The sequence below is a fragment of the Anolis carolinensis genome, chromosome 3 (assembly GCF_035594765.1).
Source record: "Anolis carolinensis isolate JA03-04 chromosome 3, rAnoCar3.1.pri, whole genome shotgun sequence".
NCBI lineage: Eukaryota > Metazoa > Chordata > Lepidosauria > Squamata > Dactyloidae > Anolis > Anolis carolinensis.
In genome coordinates this window covers 31,560,088-31,583,166 of record NC_085843.1, presented here as the reverse complement: position 1 = coordinate 31,583,166, position 23,079 = coordinate 31,560,088, and the positions used below count along the sequence as shown (strand labels likewise).

The 23,079-nt window shown below is 35.8% G+C and overlaps 1 protein-coding gene across 3 annotated transcripts in view; it reads right to left on the bottom strand.

Annotated features, from left to right (window-relative positions):
• Positions 1 to 23,079, bottom strand: part of pan3 (poly(A) specific ribonuclease subunit PAN3) — a 77,299-nt gene that overhangs the window by 48,621 nt on the left and 5,599 nt on the right. For all 3 annotated transcript variants that reach the window (XM_062974680.1, XM_008107959.3, XM_062974679.1), the window contains exons 2-4: positions 16,066 to 16,187; positions 7,594 to 7,660; positions 5,345 to 5,415 (exon numbers count right to left, since the gene is read on the bottom strand). In XM_062974680.1, the coding sequence (XP_062830750.1) occupies positions 5,345 to 5,415; positions 7,594 to 7,660; positions 16,066 to 16,187 (260 nt within the window). The remainder of the gene's footprint in view (positions 1 to 5,344; positions 5,416 to 7,593; positions 7,661 to 16,065; positions 16,188 to 23,079) is intronic.

Here is a 23,079-nt window from a genome sequence, read left to right as displayed (position 1 = left end):
CTGTGTTTTAAGCTATCTATCTGTTCCTCAACAATTATTGTGACCCCAGTGGCTGTAAAATAGGTTCAGAAATTTACAATAGCACCAATCTTCTCTCAATAGTAATGTTAATATACTTTTGATTTATCATAATCAGTCTGAAATATGTCCGTTAACCAGGTCAAGCTAGTTAAGGAATTCAACTCTGACAGCAATTACTGTCATAAAACAAAAAAATACTATACTGTATATCTTAGCCCCTGTTGATAGGGTAACCACTTCCTCTCTGGAACTTCTTCCAAGAAGATATTAAGAGAAAGAAAATATTATGATACAGAAAAGGACAAAAACACAAACTGAATAGACTACGAAATGAAGAGATCCTATTGTGTTTCCTTGCAGAAATTATTTGTGTATTTCCCTATCCTCACAAAGAGGAGAGGAAGACACAGCTGATCCTAAGGTCTCTTTCCAAAGTGTACTTGAAGAAAACCCTTCCTCTCTTTTGGTATATGTAGATTGCTCTCCAAAATGATTCTGTGCCATACTCATATGAGAAGAGTCCACATTGCAAAAAATTGCAGCACCAAGGCTAGCTCCAAATAACAACTTTTCTCCTCCAAGGCTGACAGCTCAGCTTTTATATTTTTTGGCCCAAACAGACTCCTCCCAGATTCCCAGAAACTCCATCTCTCCCAGACCAGCGAGAAATGCAAGTCTTAAAGGGAAAGGTCACTGATTTAAAGCCTGTCCGTCCATCTTCTCCCTAGCAACTCCTGCTAAACATGCCATTGGCACTAAGGCACTGAACCCAGGATAGTGGAGTTTCTGGTGGATAGTCTCAATGCCAAAGAGATTACTAATGATGCTACAACCACAGAGAACTCAAGCACTGTCATTTATGGGCTAAAGTGAACTGTATCCTCCATCAACTTCTGAATCCCAGCCACTGCTGGACTTCCGTGCCATGATGACTCACAATATCCTACATATCTTTCTTTTGTGATTTTGGCAAAGTCTCATAGTACATACTGAACCTTGAGAGCAATGGCCAAACAGTTCTAAATTTCGTCAACTATTGGCAAGCTCAATTTCCAACCTTTAATAGCATGGACACAAACTAGAACATCCAAGAACATATAAACAAGAAGTGTCAAAAATAGTCAAGGTTTCTAGCTTCCCCGCAATGTGGGTAGGCAAGGGCAAATATTCACTTCTTCACAATATAATGGCACACTGCATATAGCATATATTAAAAAATGAAAATTATTCACACAGGCACTAGCCATTTCTCTCTCCATCCAGCTAATTTCAAATACAGTATATTCCACTAATTCTTTAATCCCAAATTGCATAAGGCATAAAAGCTCCAATCCAATCTGAGAAACTTAATTTGTCCATATGTAAAAATGAAATGAATCACAGGCGTCTAAGAACTCTAAAAATTTAAGACTGGAAAGCAGTATGAATAAGCATTATACTCTTAGTTTATATACTTCAAGTCAACATCCTAATTAGGAGTGACTGTTTTAAACAACGTACAAACAGTAGCAGTGCTGAACAATGTATCACCAATCCTGTGATAAAGGTCTGCCTGGAATATACCACTTATGGGTGAGGAGAACAATTCACACATGACTGAACACTCTCCTTGTCCCATATTTATAAAGCATGCCCTATATACTCATGCATAAGTCCCGAAATTCCAGTCAAAAATAAACTTTGAAAACCTGGGTCAACTTATATCTATGAGTCAACGTGAGTAATGTACCTTAACTCAAAAAAGTATCATTCCTTTTTCTGAGAAGAGTGGTGGAAAGCAAGAGCTTAGTCTGCTCTGGGAAACCATTAAAAAAGCACCAACCTCCTCCACTCTCTCTGCCATGTTGCTGATTCTAGCCTTTTTGAATGCCTAGAAGGGAAAGTTGTGGCCAAGGCAACATTTGTGCATTCTCTTTTCCACAGAATGACCCCAACTTATCCATGAGTCATATAAAAATGCATGATTTTTGCCCCAGTAGTTTGAGACACCCTCTGAAAATAAGGGGAAGATGCTACTAAGGTCTCCAGGGAGGAGATGAAAAAGCACTATGTTGCTACACAATCTTCATCTTAATCTTGATGCAGTCCTGGAAGCCTGAACTGTGGCTTGTATAGACCCCTAACTACATTTATAAACAGTATATCTATAAACATATATAAACAACCAGTTGCTTCTCTAGCTGCAAAAGCTGGGCTCATACTACCTCTCATTTTCAACTTAAGGAACTATAGTTTACAGAGTGATTCTCAAAGGATCACAGTTTTCAATATATAGTAGAGTCTCACTTATCCAACATAAACGGGCCGGTAGAACGTTGGATAAGTGAATATGTTGGATAATAAGGAGGGATTAAGGAAAAGCCTATTAAGCATCAAATTAGGTTATGATTTTACAAATTAAGCACCAAAACATCATGTTATACAACAAATTTGACAGAAAAAGTAGTTCAATATGCAGTAATGCTATGTAGTAATTACTGTATCTATGAATTTAGCACCAAAATATCATGTTTTTAAATCATTGACTACAAAAATGTGTTGGATAATCCAGAACATAAGTAAGTGTTGGATAAGTGAGACTCTACTGTATTATGAAAAGAACTATCAAAAGTAAAATATACAGGTTGTTTAAAAAAGATGGACCCAATTTACAATCACTATATCTCTGCAACCATGAAGTATCCATGAATGAAACTCTTACCACTTGAAAGTGAGGGACATGGAGTTTCAAATGATTATTACTATATGCCTCTGTCTGCTCACAAAACGCCCTTCGCCTCAGTCATTCGCAAGATGACAACCTTGCAACAATAAGGCCTAATGAGATATTCTCCATATGTGGAGGTTTTTTAAGATTTGTTTTTGGCCCAAAAGCTGTTAGTAAAACTTGCTAACTTATTAAATTATTTGCCATCATGATGTATACTGCTTTGAAATTAGGTCCATCATTCTGAAACACCAAATAAATAGGTTCAGCATCATAATACTGGTAACAAAGATTTTTAACACTTACTAACATCAGAAGGTTGAAGACACAGCAATAGTATAACACCAAAAATATTTACACACTTCAAAGGAAATTCAGGCATCACACATTTTTGCCATTGCTCAGATCATAAAAAAAAAAGATCGTCAAACCCTAACATTAGATTTCACCATATAAACCAAAGGGTGGTTTAACACCTAAACGATCAACATCCTAATGGACTGACTCAAAGGTTAATCAACAAGGCAATAAATAATCCCAACCTTTTAGGACATGTATTACTAAAGGAGGGTGCCAATGACTCATGAATGGTTCATTATGTGATTCTAAACATACTGGCTAGAAGCCAATGTCTACGGATTTCACTTAATGTACATTTATCAGATTTGGAATGGGGGACTCTTCAGTTCCCCTAAGAGTATTTTTGGAAGTTATGAACTCACATCTAGAGTGTGTAAGGCTACTGCAAACTTATTTTTGAAAGTTATATACTCACATCTAGAATCATCTAGAATAGCTCCTGGCAAACTTATTGTTATTAGTTATTATAAGATTATATTAATCTTGTTTTATTTATTGTTTTGATTATTTGTTGTTGTCTGTTTTATTATGGCATTGAATGTTTGCCAATTTAGATGGAAACTGCCATGAGTCTTGGGGAGATAAGGAGGGTTACAAATAAAGTCTTATTATTGTGTGAGCAGGAGTTGAAGGCCTAAATCCAATTGCTAGTTCCAACTAGTACAGATCCACTGATTTAATAGAATCATCCCAAGTGCTGACTTACCACATTACCATTGATTAGTTAGATCTATTCTACTCAATTCAAGACTACCAATAAGATTTTATTCAAAAGTCCTTTTATATTTGCCAGCACTTCTACCTGCATCAGAACTAAGATGATTTTGGTATCACAGTGGTCATTTTGGCGGTTGCAAATACATGGATGCATATATATTTCTTTTCTGGAAGCAGAAATTTTATATAAGTTTTGCCATCCCACATTCTCAGATGGAACATAAAGTCTGGTCCCAAGGCTTCCAAAGGTTTCCAATTTTAAAAGCAATGCGGAGATGTATTCGCATTGCAGATAAACTCATTACACTCCATTTTAATAATTATGAATCATTTTTGCATGCCCAAACCCCTGAGAACAAAGCAACAAAGAACTACTGCCTGCCTGAAGTCAAAGGTATATGGATTTGTGAAACTAGTTGTATTGGGTTTATTATTCCATGTATTATTCCATTTAATTTTCCACAAACTTCTATTTTAGGTGGGTTTTTTTTCTTTTTACTAAGCTTTTCACTATACTTTAATGTTTTAAAACAGAAAAATCAGGGAAATGACTGTGGTCTTAATCCAGTCATTATTTCCAAAAAAAACGTCATCCCACTGAATGGATGGGAACACAGTAAATAAACAGTTATGTAAATTCCATTGTTCAGACTAATTGGGACTGGAATCTGATTGAGGTCCACAGCAATCCAATTTATGTTATAGCTCAACGGCTATGTTTTGTCAAGACTTGACTTAGAGAAAGGGAAATTCTTAATGGACGTTTTTGTTTACACAACATTGAGAACATTTTTATTAAGAAAACTCTCAATAATAAAATGTAAACTACAGTCAGTCATCTTATACTCAGATTTGATTATACTTGCCATATACAATCATTTGACATCAAGAATTGATATTTTTAATTATTAAATATTTAAAATGCATGCTTTGATAGACAATTGCATCAAACTATACCACTGAAGAAAATAAAAATGAACTCATCTAGATAATTAACTATAGGAATATTCCAAAAAAAAGTTACTGAAAGTAACTGCTTTGATACATAGGGGGAATTCTAAACTTTCAACAGATAACTTCAAAAGAAAAAAAAATGTTGTGACAGAATGATAACAGTACTGCAGCTATCACAATGTAATTTTACATTAATCTGAAAATAGGAATCAGTATACAGTGGCCTTGTAACATCTATGATTAAGATGAACTTACTGTACCAAACAGTGAATTTTTTGGACTTATTAAAGCTTTGGACATCTACTTGGCTACAACTGTATTACCATAATTCTGCAATACAACAGTGTAGAAGGTAATCTCTTGTACATTTTTCAGGGACAAAATGTGAAGTTAAAGTAGAAATAGCTGTTCTTGAGAATCGTGAGCAATTATGTAACTATATTACAACAAATGCTCAAGATTAGCACTGCATGCTGCTGTCAACTATATATTAATTTTACAAGCTTTCAGTATCTGTACAAAAAAAATTAAGAAAGTAGTTTTTTTGTTAGAAAACACAAATTTAGAAAGTTTGATAATACTTACTTTTCTCCTTTGAGATAAGCTGAGGGCAGCAAAATCATTGAACAAGGATGAACCAGGTGAAGTAAGATGATCTGTTTAAAAAGTGTAATAAAACAGGGGAGAGAGAAATATTTAAATATGTTTTTTTAAAATAATTTTACAAACTAGAATCAGGAGACAAAGAGTTATCCATCTAGCCAAAAGTTTCATGCCCTCTCTTCTCCTATTAATGGCATATCATTATGCCTTGTAAAAATGTGGAGTTTTTTCTTTTTTCTCCTTTGGATCTTAGAGTAAAAATGTAAACCCTCCTCAATGGATGTTAACCAAAACACCATCCAGGAGTCATCGTCCTGAATTTTAAAAAAATAAAGTACTGAAAATTCTAGGTGATGGAGAAAAACGGAATAAAAACAAAATGAAAGTGCAATTTAGTAGTTTTAGTTAAACAAGTGTCACCAATTCAATGTAAAGTTGGTAGGTAAACTTCTTTAAAATACAAAGCCACTTAGGGATACCTAGCAAGTATGTTTTAGCTGGAAGTTCGGTAAATACATTTACTGTATATACTCGAGTATAAGCCTAGTTTTTCGGCCCTTTTTTTAAGACTGAAAAAGCCCTCCTTGGCTTATACTCGGGTGAGGGTCATGGTTGGCTTATATTTGGGTCAGTTTATACTCGAGAATATATGGTAAATTTATTATTTTTCTATATTATTATTGGTATTATTATATTTATTATTTTTCTCTATTATTGTTTCTACTATTACATTTATTTTACTCTATTATTATTATTACATTTATTATTTCACTCTGATCTTCTTCTTCTTCTTCTTCTTGCATTTATTATTTTACTCTATTTATTATTATTTGTATTATTTTCCTGTATTTGTTATTATTAATATTACATGTATTATTTTACTTTATTATTATTAAAAGGATACATAAACACATTTACATTGAAGAAGATGAGAATAATGATTTGATCAGAGTTGGACAGTCTTATCTTAAATTTGACCTTTATGTAAATATTCAAAAACATTTAACCTACTGATGCCTCAATTAATGTAATTTTATGGGTATCTATTTTTATTTCTGAAATTTACCACCCTCGGCTTATACTGGAGTCAATGTTTTCCCAGTTTTTGTGGTAAAATTAGGTGCCTCGGCTTATATTCGGGTCGGCTTAGACTCAAGTATATACAGTAAATTCTAGATTATATTATCTACTATTTTAAATACATAAAATAATTTTTCATTTTAATTCACGTATTCCTTGTTCACTTATTTACATAAATTGTCATGGAAGGTGGTAAGTTATGAGAAAACTAAAATTTACCTTATTACCATTATGAATATATAATTGTCGAAGACAGATATTTGAAAGGAACGGGTCACACTTATAGTATCAATACTTTTATAGCTGATATTGAATTCAAGAGTTTAAGAAGATTACGTGAAATGTTCATGATGGTTAATACTGCCTGCTTTCTAAAATATTTGATAAAATACCCCAGAGTACATTAAAGAATAACAGCTCCCAATCCTGGGATGACTAGTTTGGAAAGATGTCTTTTGAACTAAAGGCATTATTTTACTGTGTCAACTTTCAGCCATGAAATCAATGTGTCTATTCATTAACATCCTGGTGTGAGATATTACATTTTTATTGAGTTACATCCTAAGTTCAACATGAAATAGGGAGAAAAGCTACAATACTTACAGCTTCCAAGATGCTGTTAGACTACAATGCCCATCATCTCTCACCACTGGCAAAGATCAATGGGAATTGCAATCCAGATATATCTAGAGACACTAGATGTCCACATCATTGTTTTATATACTTGTTTTTGACCAAAATATTTACCCAATTTTTTTAAAAAAATGTTTTAATAATAATAATAGTAATAGTAATAATAATAATAATAATAATAATAATAATAATAATAATAATAATAATTTATTTGTATTCTGCTCTGTCTCCCCTAGGGGACTCAGGGCGGATTTAAACAAACAAAAAACACAGAGGCAAACATTCAATGTTTCAAGATAGATATAATTTTTTAAAATATTGTATGTTACAGACCAGTGGATAAGACTCAAGAAAGAAAATATTGCGTAAAAGAACCAATTAATTTTGAAAGCAATTTACAGTAAGATGGGGCACACATTCTGTATACAAAAACATGAATTTGAGTAAAGATTTAACATTAAATGGGAATTCCCATTAGAACAGCTCAAAGTTGTTGTTTTTTAAATAAACATTCTTACCATGGCCTGCATACGGCTTGGCACTGTCATTGAGAAGGCTTGGGGAACTGCTGCTATTAGTCATCCTCTGCAGAAAGTAAGAAACAAAATTACATTGTCAAAAAAGCTACTGGGACCATTAATATTAACCTGTGTGTTTATAAAAGGATAATAATAATAATTAATTTATAATCCGCCGTATCTTCCCAAGGAGACTCAGGGTGGTTTCCAACAAAGTAACAGAGTGGCAAACATTCAATGCTGAAAAACTAACAAACAACAAAATAAATCAGTAGATAAAACAATCTCAATATAAAATGATATAACTACACCGAAGAATTAACAGAAAATTAAGCTTAAATAGACATAATATAACACATCACACACATTTACCACATCATAAATTAGTACAAAATGGGTTTATGGAGTTTTGTTACAAGATTATATCAAGCCTAGGATCTTCAAGGGCATGCAAAGTGGTTATACATATAAAAGACAAACATGGAAAGAAAATAATTTAGACAAGAGCTGTTATAGCAGACACTCCCCCATTCCTCCATGCTCATGTGCCAGAAAGTCTGTGTTTCCATAATCTCCACCCCCCCCCCCCATTCTTCCACAATCATGCACCAGTAAGGTGTACAAAAGACCATATGAACAGGGAGGAGGAATCTAAGATCTTATTTTCCTCTCAAAGGTTTCTGGCATCTGATGAGAACTGCCAATCTGGAAATGTGATTCCTGGGATACTTTTCCAAGGACTATACAAATACGACACGAAGATACAAGCATAAACATATTCCTTTTTTAAAAGGAAGTATTATTTGGGAAAAAAAGTTACATGAACATTACTGAAGTCTAAGATCAGAATAGAATGAAGACGAAGTGGAAGATCTTCTGCCACTACCAACAAACAGTATTTATACTACTTGTTTGCTTCTAGCATAGTATTATAAAAACAATTTTGATGTAAATATCAGGAAGGGAAGATAAATTATATTATTTTCTCATTAAATCATGCCAAGAATGACAGAGGAAGTATTCTGCAAAGAGATGTTCTATGAGTAAAAACAACACACTTGTATGAAACTGTTTATTCATAATGAATAATAGTTACAACAACTTTATTTGTAACCTGCCCTGTCTCCCTGAGGGGACTGGGACTCACATTCAAATAAAAAAGATACATTATGACACATAGACCTATGAGACTTTTCCAGAAACATATAGTCTGCACGGTCATATAATATAAAAACTGTCTTTTTCTACCTAATAGATTTCTGTCCAATACAATTGACACTGATTGGTTGGCTCATATTTTCATATAAAAAACTGGCCACAACATTGATTTTGAGTATAGCAAAAGATTTATATGCAAAATTTACTTTACCAAAATTCGAATCCACCTTCCAAACTGGGCATCATATTCTCAATATAAAGACAGGACACAAAACCGAAAGCCTTTGCCAAATCAACATAGTCTGAAGGCTACAAACCAACCTTCATCATGAAAGATAAACTACTAGCCATGATCACCACAAATGATCTCCAATGCAAGATGCAATGTAACTCAAAATACTGCCAAGAAGCATTAACAGTGAGATCCTATGGAACACTTATGTTCTTTTCATGATTTTTCCACTCACATATGGTTAGCCACTGTCATGAAAGATAAAGATAGGTGGTCATGACAGACATTTGGCAGGATCTAATATGGCTCTTCTTCAGGGCCACAGCCAGAAAAAAAAATTTCGGGGGGGGGGGGGGTGATATATATAGATTGCGAATCATGAAGAGTAGTTCCATAACGCAAAATAATTTAGAAATCAGGCTCCATCAATAAACTTCAGTGAACGCTAAAGACAGATAAACTTCAGTGAACACTCATGGGGATTTGGTTAATCAGTTAAAATTCACGAGTAAACCAGAGGTTTTTTTTTGTTTGTTTTTTTAAAACAAACCTGAAAACTTTCGGGGGGGGGGGGGTGAACCCCTAACTGCCCCCCCCCCCAGCTACTGCTCTTCTTACATTCAGAATGTATTGCAATCAACTTTCAGCATGTACATTTCAAGAATTGAAAAGGATTTCCTCAGTAATGTGAAGGGTTTTTATTTTCTTTCTACTTTATCTTATAAGAACAATTGCCTTAAAAATGAATAATTATTCAACAAAATCACACCAGTCCGTACAGTGAATCCCCATCCTCATGTCCCCGTTCAAAAAAGCAATGGCAAGCAAAATTATGCTCAATTCTTTTTTTTACTTAATGCAAATATGGATACAATTAAAATGGAAACTTAAAACATGTTTCCCATATATCAGTACTCAATTAATTGCAATTCATGGCATATCTGTTTTCACAAAAGAAAAAAAAGCAACAATGTAAAGTTATATTTAATTTTCTCAAGATACATAAAGAAGCCTTAAGCATCAATTTTTAAGCAGAAGACTGTGAGATGCATCTAGAAAGTCTATATATAACAACAAACTTACTGTATATACTCGAGTATAAGTCTAGTTTTTCAGCCCCTTTTTTAAGACTGAAAAAGCCCCCCTCAGCTTATACTCGGGTGAGGGTCCTGGTTGGCTTATATTTGGGTCAGCTTATACTCGAGAATATATGGTAAATTTATTATTTTTCTCTATTATTATTGGTATTACATTTATTATTTTTCTCTATTATTGTTGCTACTATTACATTTATTTTACTCTATTTTTATTATTAATATTAATATTTATTATTTTACTCTGATCTTATTATTATTATTGTATTTATTATTTTACTCTATTTATTATTACAGTACTTGTATTATTTTCCTGTATTTATTATTATTAATATTATTATTATTACAAGTATTATTTTACTCTATTATTATTAAAAGGATACATAAGCACATTTACATTGAAGAAGATGAGAATAATGACTTAATCAGAGTTGGACAGTTTTATCTTAAATCTGCGCTATATGTAAATATTCAAAAACATTTAACCTACTGATGCCTCAATTAATGTAATGTTATTGGTATCTGTTTTTATTTCTGAAATTTACCACTCTCGGCTTATACTGGAGTCAATGTTTCCCCAGTTTTTTTGGGTACAATTAGGTGCCTTGGCTTATATTCGGGTCGGCTTATACTCGAATATATACGGTAAATGTATTCAGACAAGTTCATATGAAGGTATTTCTATGTAATATTAGAAGAAGAAGAAATAGTGGTTCAATTTAGTAGGAGAAGCAAATGTACTTCATGCTTCTCCAAATCCCATAATCATCCTCATATTGGAAAAGAGGTTGGGACAGCAGTTAATTGTGCAAACACTGGATGTATAAACCAAGGGAGGTGCCTCTCACAATGAGTTGGAAAAAATCATTCACACAGCACCCGCAGGTACAATAAAAACAGATGTTTTAAGAGGAAGTTACAACAATGTCATATTACAAATACTAGGACCTTTCCATAGCTTGGAAAAGTACACCAATAGTCAAAACAAACTTTTAACAATTGGTTGAAAAAAAACACACACAAACCCTTTTCTTAATTTTCATAGAGATGTCACTCAGCTCCATGGTCATCCTTCTGAATTTCTTTGATACAAGATGCAGCACACTGTTGCTATGGATCTAAATATGTCATAATGGCCTATTTAAATTTTAGACTAAAGACAAACATAGACAAAAAAATACTGTTCAAGTTTCAGAAGCCAGGTACATAACCATGATATTAAAGGATTTGATTTTCTTTTAACTGACTAAATACAGTGTTCCCTCACTTATTGCTGGTGTTAGGTTCCAGGACCACCCGCAATAAGTGAAAATCCGCGAAGTAGGGACACTATATTAATTTTAATATTTATACATTATTTTAGTAGTTATACACTATTTTAAGTCTTTATCAACCAATCGTGTGTTGATAAATCACCTTCTCTTCCTGTTGCCGCTTGGGCTCCTTTTCTCTCCCTTCGGCTTCTCCTTCCTCCCTTCCTTAGGCTGTAAAATGTAATTTTTTATGTTTTATAATAGTTTTTTAGAGTTTATTGAAAAACCGCAAAACAGCAATCCGCATAAAGTGAACAGCGAAGTAGTGAGGGAACACTGTACATGGCTGTCACAAGTGTGACCTAGGAAACGTGAGTATTGATTCCTTGGTGGCTCTTAGCCAGAGCTGTCTTTACTCTGGAATTCTATATGGGATTAATCATTCAGATCATAGTATATCTGATTTTTATGGCTAGTTGTAAAAGTTTGATAGTGAAGAAATATAACAGGGAGTTATTCATACGGTGCCGAAGGATACCATGGACTGCCAAAAAGACAAATAGACCCTAAAACAAGTTATTCCTCAACTCTCCCTAGAAGCCAACATGACTAAAATGAGGTTTAAAATTTTGGATATATCCTGAGACAACTTAACTCACTAGAAGAGACAATTATACTTGGTTAAATTTGGAAGGCATTAAGAAAAGACAAAGCTACTGTTGTAGCTCATCAGCAGTCACAACAGCCAGGGGCAGATAGAGATGCAGGCATAGATGCAGGGCCTGAGAATGTAATCGCTTCTGAAGCTCAAGGCCAGGCACAGGAGTTGGAATCATCCTCTTTAGATAAGGAATCTAGCGAAGATGAATTGATGAGAAACTCTCATTTGAAAGCACTTGGCAATACTGACCTTGGCAAGGAGGCACATTTGCAGATTCAAGCAGATAGCCAGTTTCATAGATCAACGTGGCTTTGTGGGAAGCAGAAATTTCAAGGCAGGCGTAATGCTTTCACGACTGTTTATTAGGAGCTAATTTACACTGATTTCAGTTTCGGCATCGTGACTTTCAAGTACGGCTAGGCCTGGGTTCTCTAGTTCCTATTTCAAGTCTTGGTTTTGGGAGTCAAGCATTCTGGAAGTTATCCATGTTCTTGTTTTATATTCTTGTTCAAGTTTTGCTTATGGATTTAAGCTGCCTTTGTATTTTGGGACTATCTTTGGACTGTCTTGCTTTTGGATTTACCAGAGACGGTGACTGCTGTCTTTTTGGATTCTACACTTTATTTCCTTATCCCTGCTTTTTACTATATATCTTTTCTGTGATTTTGCAATAAACTGTTTGCCTCTTCTCTGGACTCTTGTGTGATGCTATGGTCATAGGTGGCTTCAGGCCTGGGATGCAACAGCTACTACTACAGTTGGATAGATTCAATCAAGGAAGCTACATCCCTGAGTTTGCAATATCTTAGCAACATGTTTTGCAGATCTCTCCTTTGTAAGTCAAAGTTGACTTGACAATAATTAACAGCAACATTTTACATTTCTGCTCAGATGATACCATATAAACTGATACATATTATCAAGATCACCCATTTCTGATCTCTGCCTCCCAGAAATTACCTTCCTTGTTGTTACCCATCTTTTCCTTTGGGAAGATGCCTTGTTTTTCTAGAATGAATTTCTGAATTTGTAATTCAAAATCAGTTTTACTCCCTTGCTAGGATCTCTAAAAATTAAATCTCCACCATCTGTAAAGTTTTCTTATGAGGTCAGGATTGTACATTATTCCTTAGAATGAAATTGAGGGTGTAGAGAGGTTTTTTGAAATGTCGAAATATAAGGTACACAACTTATTTAATATTTTACAAATTGCCTTTTATATGAAATTGATTCTAGTAAAGTGTAAAACATGTAAAATGTTCAATATTACAAATAAAATATCAACAAGACACAAAATATCAACACATAAACAGCCAACAATAAAGACTGGGGGCATCAAATAAATACACAGTGCCTAGAACAGCACTGGAAATAGAATTCACATGGTTGGAGAACTAGGCAATTGTGAAACCTGTCATGAAAAAGGCAACCCTAGATTCCTTGGTTTTAAACAACTACTTGCCAATTTCTAATCTCCCCTTTTTGGGCAAGGTTCTAGAGCGAGTGGTTTTCAGCTCCAGGGATTCTTGGAGATTGATTACCTTGATCCATCGCACTTTGGTTTCAGGCCTGGTCACGGTACGGAGACAGCTTTGGTTGCCTTAATGGATGACCTCCGTCGAGAACTACACGGGGGAGTGTGTCTTTGTTGGTTCTCCTGGACATCTCAGCAGCTTCCGATACCATCTACCATGGTATGCTTCTGGGGCAGCTCTCCAGAATGGGTCTTGGGGGTACTGCTTTGAAGTGGCTCCACTCCTTCCTGGAGGATCGCTCCCAGTTGGTGAAGCTGGAAGAAACCTGCTCAGACCCCTGGCCCTTGACCTGTGAGGTCCTGCAAGACTCCATTCAATCTCCCATGCTTTTTAACATCTACATGAAACCGCTGGGTGAGGACATCTGGAGGTTTGGAGTTTGGTGACATCTCTATGCAGATAACTCTACTACTCCTTTACACCGAATTCCAAGGAAGCCCACCGGATCTTGGAACAATGCCTGGCCGCTGTGATGGACTGGATGGTGGCTAACAAGCTGAAGCTTAATCCAGACAAGACAGAAGTCTTCCTGGACAGTCGTGGGGCCAATCGGGGTATAGGATGGCTATCTGTGCTTGATGGGATTACATTCCCTCTGAAGACACAGGTCCACAGTCTGGGAGTCCTCCTAGACTCAGTGCTGATGCTTGATGCTCAGATGTCGACGGTGGCCAGGAGGGCCTTTGCACAATTAAAACTTGTGCACCAGCTGCGACTGTACCTCGAGAAGCCAGACTTGGCCACGGTGGTCCATGCCTTGGTTACATCTAGATTGGATTACTGCAACGCACTCTATGTGGGGCTGCCTTTGAATACGGCCCGGAAACTACAATTGGTACCAAGATCGGCAACTAGGTTGTTAACTGGAGCTAGTTACAGGAAGCGGACAACGCCTCTACTGGAGCATCTCCACTGGCAGTCGATAAGCTTCCAATCCCAATTCAAGATTCTGGTTATTACCTATAAAGCCCTAAATGGTTCGGATCCTGCTTATCTTTGTGACCGTATCTCTCTCTATGAACCAGCGCAAGCCCTTCTCTCGTTCCCGCCTCTGTCACAATCACACGTGGTGAGAATAAGAGAGGGCCTTCTCGTTGGTGGCTTCCCGGCTCTGGAACTCTCTCCCCAGGGAGATTAGACTGGCCACCATCCTGTCCATTTTCCGTAAAGACTTGATAACTTGGCTGTTTCAACGTGCTTTTGAATAACTATTTAGTTCGCGTTCATGGCTGTCCAGTCCTAACTTAATGCTTTTTCCAGTACTTTATTCCCAGTCCTGGCCTTATTGCTCTGCTTTTTGCACAAGCCTTGCTCATCCCTCTCATATCTGAACATGACTTTTTCCAGCACTGGTTTGATATTGACATTGATTGCTGTATTTTATGATGTTTTTATTTTCTGGTTTTTAATTGTTTTAATTATATTGTTTATTTGTTGTGTGTTTTGAATTATGTAACTTTGAATTTCTTGTGTATGCTGGGCTTGGTCCCCATGTAAGCCGCCCCGAGTCCTTTCTGGGAGACGGTGACGGGTTATAAGAATAAAGTTGTTATTATTATTATTTATCAGCAGAGAAGATAATATGATCTTTTAACATTCAAATGGTCCTGTTTCCTAAGAGCTTGGATGAAATTCATAAAGTGTTTGGAGATCAAGAATTTTTCCTGAAACAATATACTGCTATGAACTAGCAGTTAGAAAGCATTTTGGAATGGCTTTATCCTGAATATGCAATTTCTCTTACAAAAGAAATATTTTACCAAACAATTTACAGAAAGATCAAAACAAAGATTTAACTAGAAGGGTTCCTCCCTGGGTACTGCACTTCCTATGTCTTATCTGTGACAAAGAAAAAACAGGATCTCTGACTGATATATGCAGCAAAGCATGCATGGGGAGAGAACATGAAAGGGTAATATCTTCCCACAACCTAACCATGTTTTGAGCTTTTATGGGAAAGAAAAAAATATGTTAACAGGTAGTGCCTCATTTCTTTTATCACTCTAAAGGTGGCAGCCCTAAAACTAGGATGCAGTTTTAATTTCAGTGATTTAGGTTGCCACAGACTCCACGAAGCCCCGATGATGATTCTATTGGCTACAGAATTTCCATAAATAATGTCACCAAAATACAGAAGCAAATCAATACAGCCGCTAAGTGCTAAAATCATGTTTTGGGTGATCTGTGGTGTGTCATAGAAATTCAACTGCAAACCAGAAATGTGCTTTAAAACAAGCATTTCTCCCTTGTTTCAATTAATTTTCTGATTTTTCTGCTGAATTTTGAAAGAACATTGCTGTGTAGGAAAAAAAACACCCCGTAGAAGGGCCAGAAAGGCATAACGGCCAAAATTGTCCACCCCTGCCCTACTGCAATGACACCCATAATTTTCTGAGCTAGCACACTATTACTCCGAATAAAATACCTTAACACATAGGGTTCCAAAATTAAAACAAAATGGTTAGAGAGTGCTTTACTGAAGAAATTTTTAAAATCTTCATTATATTTTAATTTAGCCACTTATCAAATAAAGCATTACCTGCATCATAGGATACTTTGCTTCAGCAGGACTTCCAAACCCATTAACTCCAATGAAGCTTGTGCTGAAGTAGGAGTCTGTAAGACTAGGTTCACCCAGGGCGCCTCCATCTATGCCAGGAACTAGAAGCAAAATGAAATTTATTTTAAAGGGTATCAGCTTTGCAGAAATTCCTTTTCTGTGTGCACAACAGAATTTTTCATCTGCCTAACCAACTGACCAGATAGAGAAAAACAGATAATTTTGCATTCTGCATCTGACTTGTAGTGATGAACAGCTCTCTCGGGTAATGCTTAGGATACAAATTATCCTTGTCCTACTGCAGAAATAGATTATCAAATGGAGTACTGACACTGTAGCGTACTGGGTCACATTTTAACCTATATAGATATCATCAGAAGAAGAGAAAAGCTCAATTCCTTTCCTCCAGCTCTGCATTCCCTGCTGGGTCAACCCCCTCTACTACGAGCATGCTGGGGATAGGCTCACTTTGCCCCATGCACTTAAGCCCTCTCTATTATTTAGATCTTTGTGCATAGATGGCAGTAGGCAGGGCAACAAGGTGGGAACAATGAACACCGCCAACTTCTTCATAGTCCTCAGCTATAAGAACAACTTTTTTCTTTCCCTTTCTCCCCCCCCCCCCCCTTAGATCAAGGTGGGAAAATAACAAGTAAAACAAGTAAAAAGCACACATACTATCTATCAATCGATCGATCTATAAACATAATGTTAGAATAACCTCAATAGGCCTGCCAAAAAAACTGGCCTTTATTACAGATTTAACAGGTTATCCTACAGTTTAGGGGTAACAGTCCTCTTATTAACAGTCAGTTTAGTTTTAAGCTGATTCAAGATGACAAAAACCACACAAAGAGAAACGGGTGAGCAAGTGCACCCTGGATGTTGGAAAACAGCAGAAATTCTCATTTCAGCTGCCAGCACAGGGAGTGAAAACAAGGGTTAACAGAAACAGGAAGTGATATGACAGCTCAGGAAACAGCTGGTAAGGGGGATAAGAGCTGAGACACTGTTAAAGAAAGAGACTTTAAGAAAGGGAAACAATTTCACTAGGTGATGATGTAGAAATAGCACAGGAGAGAAGAGGAATCAAAGAAACAAAGATCGTGTCCCTCTTCAACTCATTGCCATCAGATCCCTTGCCCAAGGATGAGATCTGTTCAAATCTGATCACCAAATTCAGACATAATCGCCTGGGACTGAAGGCAAAATTTTACCCACTCAAAATGTAAAAAATATTATGAAAAACTGTATATAAGAAAACCTACAGAATTTTGTAAAACAATAATTTATGCTGATCAAATTATGAAAGAAGCATTTTATACTAAAGCACAATATAAATTCAAATTTGATCAGAACATAGATACAAACACGTGATTCAATTGTTCCCCACATTTAAATTCCTTCCCTAGAACTGAACTACAAAACATCTTCATTTATAAGTGAACTAGCACACATGCTTGCTTTTAGTTCAGCAGATAGTGCAGGTTACATGGAGCTTATGGCTGACCTATTTCTGCTTAGAAACCTCAACCATATGTTTGTATCAAGAGCACTGTTTGTGCTATTCAGTATGTTAAGCAAAACATCTCAATGTTTTCACTTTATATAATGAGTAATATCACTACTTAAAGATGTTCAGTGCTCCTTATAGAATCAATATCTATACTCTGTTTTAGATAAAAGGCAGATAAAATGTATTGTCTTGTGCTTACATTCAATTACAACAACTTCCTTCATAGAAAAAGACTTTAAAATCAAGGAAGCACAATAAATTGATTTTTTTTAAAAAAAAAATGCTAAACAGTTGTATACACCATCCAGTCTTGGAAAACATAAGCACCTATCATGCATTTCGAACTGTACAAGTGTCAGGAAAATATCATAATATTAAATCTTTCCTATTGCTTTAATCTCAGACCACACAATAATTTCTTCTACAATCTAAAATATATGCATTGAAACAGGCTTTGGGGGTTACAAGGAATACAACTTCAATGGTAAGAACAATCCCTGAAAAAAATGCTCTATGTGTCCTTATCTTTTACACATGGGCTACAGGTATTTTAAAAAAGAGGAAGAATATCAAGTAGTGTTGGAAATGACAACCTCCATCAAGCCTTCTCTAGCAATCTGTCTATGATCTTATTGCTTACTGTTTCCTGTATGTATGTTCTGGTGTGCAGCTTCCTTTACTCTATGGTTTCTGAGAAGTTATAAAAGGGGCTACAGACCACATGGTTTCTTTCTCTCCTTTTGACTATGTGACCTGTTGATAGCTGTTTTGTTGCAAGAGAGATGCCCTGACTGGCTGGCATAGAATACCATCTCAAAGATATTTGAAACTGGACTGATACGTTTTTGTACCTACGCATGCTGAACGCATGAAAGCTGTGAGTAAACCAAATATATTATTTCCTTCAACGTCTCAGAGATTGCTGGTTATTGAGTCTAACATCTGAAACCATTGCCTAGCACAATTATATTTGGTTGTATATCACAAGAGGAGACTCGGCTCTAAAGGGCTTTTTTGTTCTTCTCAAAAAGGTTATGTTCTCTAATAAGTATTACAAATTAAACATAATCAACATACACACACACACATATATATATATACACACACACATACACAGTGTTCCCTCACTACTTCGCGGTTCGCTTTTTGCGGATTTGCTGTTTCGCGGTTTTTCAATAAACTCTAAAACAATATTATAAATCATACAAATTACAATTTACAGCCTAAGGAAGGGAGGAAGGAGAAGTCAAAGAGTGAGAAAAGGAGCCCAAGCAGCAATGGGAGGAGGAGGCGATTTATCAACACATGATTGGTTGATAAAGACTTAAAATAGTGTATAACTACTAAAATAATGTATAAATCTACTCTGCGGATTTTCACTTATTGCAGGTGGTCCTGGAACCTAACCCCCGCAATAAGTGAGGGAACACTGTATATATACAGTCAACATCTTCTAATACTTCATTCTCTAAAACAAACGTTATTATGTGTCCCATGTAATTTCTATGGCTACATCTACAATGTTGAATTAATGCAGTTTGACACATTGCCATGGCTCAATATTATAGAATCCTGGAAGTTATAGTTCAGTGAGGTACAGCATTCTTTGGCAGAGAAGGCTAATGACATCATACCTCCCAGGATTCCATAACACTTTGCCATGGCAGTTTAAGTAGTGTGAATTTTCATTAATTCTAGTTTAGATGCCCCCTAAGAAAACCTTATCACAGAGTTATCTTGGAAGAATTTGTTCAGAAGGGGGTTGTCCTTGCTTTCCTCTAAGGCTATGAAATTATGTATTGCCACCCAGTGGGCTTTCATGGCTGAGCAGGGATTTAAATCCCGATATCCCATTGTCTTGGTTCAACATTAAAACCACCATATCACACTGGTTCTCTAGAGAAAAATTAGTCAACTTCAAATGCCAAATCCTACTAGAAAAAAACATAGGTGATATCTATGGTGTAACAAAATGTATTATATTGTGCACTTTTTCCACTTCACCAAATGTGCAGCGCACTACAGAATTTCAGATATACAAAGTTTAGAAAAGCCTACTGCAAATGGTCATTAAACTGGGGGAGGGGGGTCTGAGGTATTGTTAATGTTTTACTCTTCTTGAGGCTAGAACACGTTTAACATCAACCTGCTGTATACCAATTATCATTTTGTCTTTTATTTACCATATCCTATTGTGAGACTGAAAGAAAGCCCTGCTTAAAGCATCTTAAAACTTTGATAGACTCATATAATGTGGCCTACATACCCTAAAGACTCCAAATACCATCGGATCTTAGAAGTAAAACAGTGTCAGCTCTGGTGAATACTAGCTGTTGTGCGTTCTATTTCAGAGGTGGGAAATAGTAAAACCACCTTTGAGTATTCTTTGCCTTTAAAAAAAAACCTATGAAAATCATAAGATCACTGTAAGTCAACAGTTAACTTGAAGGCAGTCATCAGACATACTGCTTCCAAGTCATATATGGCTTTATAATTCACAACCAGCATATTGAATTTTTTACAGAAAAGGAATGTAGCCAATGAAGATGTTGCAACAATGTTTGTATCAACATATGTTGTACCAGAAAGCAACTAAAATAAGGTTAAGAAACTTTCTCTAGAAGCAAAATATGAAATTTAAAAACAATTAAGGAATATAAGTTGAATTATTTTATGTTTGCTTTGTTTTAAAATTATTTTAAACTGTCTTTAAAGTTGTTTTATTAATTGCACCTCATCCCTATTGAAGCCGTGGTGGCGCACTGGGTTAAACCCTTGAGCTGGCTGAAAGACGGGGTGAGCTCCCATCTGTCAGCCCTACCTTCCCATGCAGGGACATGAAAGAAGCCCCCCCACCCCCCCAAGGATGGTAACACATTCGGGCGTCCCCTGGGCAACCTCTTTGAAAACGGCTGATTCTCTCACACCAGAAGCGACTTGCAGTGTTTTCAATTCGCTTCTGACATGATAAAAAATCCCTATTGGATAAAAGCTGCAACAAAAAAAAAATTTTTTTGGGGGGGGGGGGGGAGTACACTGACTGCAGAACTTGGCACTTCAGAAAAATCTCAGGAAATACTTTCCTGTGTATATACATGTATATTACTGTAGAAATAATTATTTTTCTACGGGCGTAAAAATCCTTGAACAGTACACACATGTCTATGTTTGCTCAGGAGCTTGTTTCACTCATTGAAACATACTGCCAACACACTAGGGGAAAGCCAAGGCTGACAATTCATGACAACTTCTAACAGTACACACCTATCAGAAAAGAAGTTCTACCAAACACAAGAGGTTAGAAATGTGAATAAATGCCAGCAGATACTGAACTGTGTTGTGACTCCACATTGGTGATCTTTCACACTAACAACCACAACTATCAAAAACAATACTCAGAAAGGTATTGTAGTGATTTTTTTTAAAAAAAAACCTATATCAAACATTTCACAAATATGTCAATATTTAATTTTTTAAAATATTTTTTACAGAAAGGTAAACTCAAATTTACTTTGCTGCAGCATATGGACCATACTGTATCGTACACTAGTGGTGTTCATTTCCACACTTACATGCTTAAATGTATTTGCATTAAAATAATGTAATCTTCAACCAGTAGTTCCCAAAGTAAGAATTCCTGGTGGGAAATGATGATATAGATATGCATAGATCAATATACTTTTCCCCAATGAGTACAGAGAGACACAAGATGCTTGACAACAACCGCACATAACAAGCACATTGTTTGTGTTCCTTTAACTCCTCACAAATGGAAGCAGAAACTCATAAGCTGAACTGACCCAAATATCCACCCATGCAGAAAGATTTATTACTCTACTTCTTTCTGTGCTTTATTCAGTCAATGCCATAATATTTTAACAGGTGTGTATCTTCTATCTTTTTTACTGGAACTCAGGTTACCTTCCTATTTACAACATTCCCCAAAACAAAAGTTTTATTTTCTTACTGGCCAAATTAGAGTATTTCTTATATCCAGAAATGTCACCAATCCACCGTTCCTATATTTTTCAAACATATCTTAACCAGACCATAAACAGTTGTAACCTGATGAAGCCTTTACTACTATCTCCCTGCAGATGACATTCCACTCATCCAATCCAGCAGTTAATGCTGCTGAAAATACTACCATCTGCCTACCAGTTTTAATTCTACAGTATCATCTGCAGCTCATCCCCCTTTCCACAATACAATCAGACAGCTGCCATTTCTTTCCCTACATTTTCTTCTAAATAAATACCCTCTGAATGAGTAACTTCAAATGCATTATGCACATTGAAAACACAATGGTAGCCGTAATCTACGAGTATAGTAGCTAGCATTACTAACATTACATAACTATGCATCATTTGCACTCATATGTGCCCACTGAAGAACACAAAGACAGCCAAATCTGTATGTCAATGTGACTATGTGCCCTTCCACACAGCCATGTAACCCAAAATATCAAAGCAGATAATCCACAGTATCTGTTTTGAACTGGAATATCTGAGTCCACACTGTCATATAATCCAGTTCAATGCTGATTTTATATAGCTGTGTGGAAAAGCCCTATATTCCAAGATAACAAAATTTGCAAGGTCCCTCCATCACAAGCATGCTAACAGTCCAATTCATATTCACACACACAATACTGTTATGGGGCTTACTCTCAAGTAAAGTGTAGCCTGGAACACACATATTGAATGAAAATTGTATCATAATAAAAATAATATATTCAGCAGTTAGAAGAAATCTTACATTTCTCCACAGAAAAAGCTGAATGTATAATTAAAATATTTTCAGTTTTCTCCCTTTCAGTTAATTTGTCCTACTTCATCACTTTTTTTCTGTGCATAATTCCATCTAATACACAAACATCATTACTGATGTATTCATGTACTGAAATTAGTACTAAGATTTATCTCTGCCAAACAACAATTCCAAACTCATTTTGATAGATTAAGCCTCAGTTACCCTTGCTGAACAAGCATTAAGGAATAATACTTTTATTTCAGAATTGTCAATGCTGATCTCAAATGTTATAAAATATAATTAATATTCACCACGTGTGTAAGCAAATGAAGTGTATGATGCAGAACTCATTTTAGGTGGCACATCCAGGGGAGAGAAGACCCAGATAATTTTAACTCGGGTATTATTTTAAAAGGAATTGCTTATCAATGCAGAAAAAAACCTTGTGAAATCAAACTCTTACTGGGCTAAATAACTGCACTGGGTATACATGTTAGAATCTAAAATTACTTACTTAAACCTAAAAGGTTGATCATTATTTGAACCTGGGCTGTCAAATCTCAAAGATTGGTTATCTAGAAGTTCCACCATGGGAACAGCTGTTCAAGTAGCCATGGGTATTTTGACAGTAATCCTTAATGGCTGTAAGAGTAGCTATACTGTTGTCTGAGGAATAAGGCAATAGTATGTACTTCTGAAAAGCCAACAACTGTATAAAACAGTCA